Source organism: Penaeus japonicus, unplaced genomic scaffold (genome assembly GCF_977035675.1).
Source record: "Penaeus japonicus unplaced genomic scaffold, GWHDUDI00000001_assembly GWHDUDI00000017, whole genome shotgun sequence".
Classification (NCBI taxonomy): domain Eukaryota; kingdom Metazoa; phylum Arthropoda; class Malacostraca; order Decapoda; family Penaeidae; genus Penaeus; species Penaeus japonicus.
Window position 1 is genome coordinate 8306060 of NW_028234419.1, and position 5000 is coordinate 8311059.

The 5000-nt window shown below is 41.2% G+C and overlaps 2 protein-coding genes across 2 annotated transcripts in view; one reads left to right on the top strand and one right to left on the bottom strand.

Annotated features, from left to right (window-relative positions):
- The window catches only part of LOC122256447 (uncharacterized), a 3213-nt gene extending 317 nt beyond the window's left edge, over positions 1-2896 (top strand). Inside the window, exons 1-4 of the mRNA XM_043021159.2 lie at positions 1-667; positions 885-1067; positions 1267-1892; positions 2259-2896. The exon at positions 1-667 is cut by the window's left edge and continues 317 nt beyond it. Coding sequence (XP_042877093.2) covers positions 1-667; positions 885-1067; positions 1267-1892; positions 2259-2349 — 1567 coding nt within the window. The 3' untranslated portion in view covers positions 2350-2896. The remainder of the gene's footprint in view (positions 668-884; positions 1068-1266; positions 1893-2258) is intronic.
- Positions 2897-3285: 389 nt separating this feature from the next.
- The window catches only part of LOC122256451 (UDP-glucuronosyltransferase 2B33), a 14489-nt gene continuing 12774 nt past the window's right edge, over positions 3286-5000 (bottom strand). Inside the window, exons 9-10 of the mRNA XM_043021170.2 lie at positions 4614-4830; positions 3286-4050 (exon numbers count right to left, since the gene is read on the bottom strand). Of these exons, the coding sequence (XP_042877104.2) occupies positions 3780-4050; positions 4614-4830 (488 nt within the window). The 3' untranslated portion in view covers positions 3286-3779. The remainder of the gene's footprint in view (positions 4051-4613; positions 4831-5000) is intronic.

Genomic DNA, 5000 nt, shown 5'->3' on the forward strand with positions numbered 1-5000 from the left:
AACAGACGCCCCCAGTGAGCTGCCAGTGGAAAAGGCCTTCTGGCACATATTCGCCTGTGCGACGCTTTGGGGTTTCCACGTCGCTCAAGGCCAGCACGGATCATACGAAATCAGCCGCGTGAAGCTTGCTTATGGCTGCCTTGCCTACGTTCTCCAGCTCTCGTTCATTGCAGTTTTTGCCATATGGCTGTATAATAACGGTGAATTATGTCTCGACAAGTACAAGTCCATAGTTATGCTAATGCCTATATACGTCGGCTGTATGTTTACTGTGTACGCCCAAGGACTGCTCCTCTGGAATGCCAAGGGGATGGCGAAATACATGGAAAACATCTACCAGGGAGGACTCAGAGCACCGCGCAACAGGCAGTTCGCGGCGTGGCTGCTGGTGGCCGCGGTAGTTTGCATTGTGGACTCGAGCGTTATCGTCTTTCTGGTCTTTGCGCCAAGCGTATGCAGGGGCAGCGTCCTAATTCCCATCGTTACGAACGGGCTCTTCGCTTTCGTGTTTGACCTGTATATGTGTTCGTTCATATACACCCTGAGGATAGCATACGAGAAGTTAAACTGCCGGATAAAACAAGTAGGAGTTTGGAGTGTGGCTGAGGTGCAGGAGGTTGGCAGGACCTGGCTGAAGCTTAGTCGCCTGTTGGATGAGCATAATCAGGTGCGGAATGTTGTTTTGTGCTGAGGGGAGGCTGTTGTACCTTTAGAGATTATGGATAGCCAAAATGCAAGGGTAGATTCCCCACAAAAAGTGTGCAGAATGTCAATGTATGACAGAATACAGTCCATGTTATAGCGATACTTTCAGATTTTCCTTTCCAGAGAAAAAAGAAAATTTCTCTATAGCATAGATAACAGCTTTTTCCTTTATCTTCCAGGCATTTCAGTATTTGTTGCACGGCCGTTTCTCCATCTTCCTCGCCGAAATAATGTGCGTTCTGTATTCTCTGGTGACTTTACCGCATTCGAAGCAACAGCCTTTGGGTCTTATTATTCCTTTGATGGAAAGCCTAGCGCTCGCAATTGCGCTGAACTTGGTTGGAGAAAAATTAAAACAAACAGTAGGTACCTGCGGAGTGAGTATTAGTGGTCTAAAGAGTATTCAGAAGCAGATTTTTTTTTCTATTTGTGTATGTGCTATTAACATATTTTTACAACAATGGTGAGAAAAAAAATGAAAATGTGTATGGTCACATTACAAAAGAAGGCCGAACACTGTACGTCACCTATTACATGCCATTTCTTTCTTTATCCTTACAGCAAGAAAGTATCATCGTGAACCTTTGCTATGTTATGCTCAACTTAAGCCACACCGTTGACCTGCTTCCTTGCAAGATAAGAGATAAACTTCAAGTAAAGACCTCTTTGCCCCAACATCTAGCCGTCTCTAAGCCAAATCCTAAGCCAAGTATTACGATTTCCCGTGAAACACAGGTAAATACGTGGTCTCGTCAGGCTATGAAGCTCAGCGACGGACTAAGCCCTGAGAATGAGAAGGGAAAAGGAGAGGACACGGAAGGGAAGCATGACCAAGATGTTGAACTGAAACGAGGCGAGGCTTCAGAGTCGAAGCTTCGCCGAAAGACCGAAGTCGAAGAGAGCGAAAAAGATCCAGACGAATTCGATGATGTTAGAGACACAGATATGACTGAATATTGGGAAAAACGGAAAGGAAACATCACTAATTTGGCAGGAGAAGAAGTGAAAGCGCAGAATGGCCTGAAAGGGGAAGTAGAGCCAGACCAAGGCATAAGGATGACAGATGGAAAGAAACAGAGGATGAATGACTGCGGGATGCAATGCGGGTGTTGTCAGCGCGAACTCAGTGAGGTTATAGCGCGTATGGAAGCCAGGCCAGCGACCGTCAAAATCTGGGGTCAAGCGAGGTATGTATGCTTTGTGCATTAGTGATATTAATGGTTTATTCAGTTTTAGTGCCAGTTAAAGCGTTTTTCATTAATCCGAAGTAGGGAAAATACTCTCATAAAGTTTTAATCCTAGGTACAAGAAACCCTTGATAATGCCAGTGGTATTGATAGCTTACTGATCATTGGTAAACTATACAATACTTTTTCATATAAAGCTCAGCGTAAAGCAAATATCTACATAGAATATTGTTAGCAGTAATTACGCACAGTATATGTATGTTAACTACGATACCCAACGATATAAGCTGTGTTTCTAAGCATTCGAAATATCATACCATCGTTGATAATGCAGATGTGTGTTATAATCCTAACATGGAATTTCAGCTTGGGTTGGGAATCCTTCGTGTACTTGGCTGGCCTTGTGATGACGTACCTGGTGGTTCTACTGCAGCTGCGGCCGAATTCCGTTCCTTGAGGTGTATGTTGAGAAAGGTGGAGATGAGAGTAAATGATTCCATGATGATTGTACAATGCATTATATGTGATTTGCTTTGCATGGGGGAAATGTCAGCTATCGTTTATTTATTTATTTTTTTTCCATCTATGGAAATCTTTCCAGCTTTGAATCAGCGTACCGGGTATAATACATCTTATATATATGTGTGTGTATGCTGTATCTGGCATTTCTATCTCCGGATAGAAATGCCAGATACACCTACGTGAAAGGGGGAGGGGACGTTGCCGTATTGCGCTCTCTCTCTCTCTCTCTCTCTCTCTCTCTCTCTCTCTCTCTCTCTCTCTCTCTCTCTCTCTCTCTCTCTCTCTCTCTCTCTCTCTCTCTCTCTCTCTCTCTCTCCCTCTCCCTCTCCCTCTCTCTCTCTCTCTCTCTCTCTCTCCCTCTCTCCCCCCCCTCTCTCTCTCTCTCTCTCTCTCTCTCTCTCTCTCTCTCTCTCTCTCTCTCTCTCTCTCTCCCCCCCTCTCTCTCTCTCTCTCTCTCTCTCTCTGAACTTACTTCTTAATCTATGATAGACTGTGATGGAAACATACCCAGCGTCATTGAGTTAACTCAAATGTTGGAGGGAGAGAGAGAGAGAGAGAGAGAGAGAGAGAGAGAGAGAGAGAGAGAGAGAGAGAGAGAGAGAGAGAGAGAGAGAGAGAGAGAGAGAGAAAGAAATTATGATCTTTTCTGTAAAACGACTCAGGTGCTGGTTCGCTGCATCCGCAGGGAATAAATCGTGGTCATTTAACACGGCAACAGCACGTTACCCCTTCGCCAGGGTCACCTCTGCCGTGGCTGTATGTACATCTGAACGTGTTGCCAAAAGGTGGAATTTAAAATCTTAAGTATTTTCGAGTAAATGTGTATTTAGTAATTTGTTATAATAAAACATGATCTGAACTCTGCTGGTCTCGGCTTATTTATTTCTGACGTGTTTTATCCATAGGGATTGTATTGTACCTTTGTATTTATAAGACTTTTCGATAATGATGATTCAGAAATGAAATAAAACAACAGAGTTATGGCAGTGAAAGTTTAATAACAACACAATATCAATGTCAACCTTTTTAGGGTTGGTATTACAATATGTGATTATACTGTTTTTGATGATATTGATAATGACAATACTGGTGCTAATGATGATGATACTGATTATGATTATAATGATCAGAATGGTACAACTAACATTATTTTCATTACGAAAAAATATTGCAGTTGTAGCACAGGTATAAATTACAATGATGATTGTACAAACTATAATTCAAATCTTATCGTGGAATTAGCATTAAAAATTATGTTAAAATAAATTATATCCTTTGACATGTGGCAATACAAAGTCAAGGACCACTGACTTAAATATACACATTAATTTAAGCACATACTTTCAAAGTATATTTAAATACTTTTCAATCTGACTTAACTTTCTTCTTAAAGAAACAAAACATGCATCTAAGGAAAGGTTTTGCATATCGCCAAAATATATAACTGACTAGTAAGACAAAGGCCAGAATGTCTAGGCCAAAGAACTGGACAAAATTGAGGTGTCTAGCCGCTGTCTTGAGGTGGTCGGCGCCCTTGGTGTTAATAACATGTTCCACCAGCCATAGGGCGTGGTCTTGTGGTGACTGGAGCTGGTCACGTAATACCCGAGATAACCGAAGGGCATTCTGGCGGTATCTGGAAAATGGAGATTATTTCTAGTTGGTTCTCAATGTCTAGATACTATCAACTTTGCACAGCACAATCCTTGTCTAATTGTCTAATTCATAGTCACATAGTATCTCGTGAATATGTACGTAGCAAGGAAACCGTTATGCGTTACTGAACTATAAAAAATGGCTATATAAACTTAAAAAAAAAAAAAAAATTGTTTGCCGAATGTGGACTTTGCAGTCACCTTACTATAGTGTGGTTTTGATGAAATTAGAACACGATAGTCACTTTAATAAGGTTGGGTGTTTGAATTGTTTTATTATGTGGGCGCTTCTTGACATTAGAGAAGTGTTTATCTTAATAAGAAATGCGAACTGACAATCAATCAAAGAATAGCAAGTTAATATATATCGACTATACCATTGCATAGTGAGAGTCTGAGAATCCAATTTATTGAACAGTGGCGATCTTGTAAAGGTCATGTGCTTGAACAAGATAACAATGATAATAAACTAAATTATCACAGCGAGAATAGGCAATTTAGAAAGGGCGAACCAAAACACATTTCCTAAATATGAAGCTATTACCTAGAGTCGTTGAGAACGTCCTTAATAGCCTGGAATATCTCGTCCTCGCTAGCTTGTTTATGAACTCCCTTGGCAACGCCTCGCTCTTGCAGTCTAATAAGGACGTCTTCCTGATCAGCAAAGACGGGCATTCCGACCATGGGAACACCGTAGTGCAGCGCTTCGAGGACTCCGTGCATGCCGCAGTGGGTGAAGAATAACACTGTCTTTCTGTGCGCTGCAAATATTAAATAATCAGATGAATTTACTTTATAAATTATATCAATTGAATGGTAACTACACGAATGGTAACACTGTTATGATTAGAATGGCGAATATGATGATCATAATGACAATAATACTGATAATACGAAGAGTAAAACCAACAAATAGTTACATTAATAATCG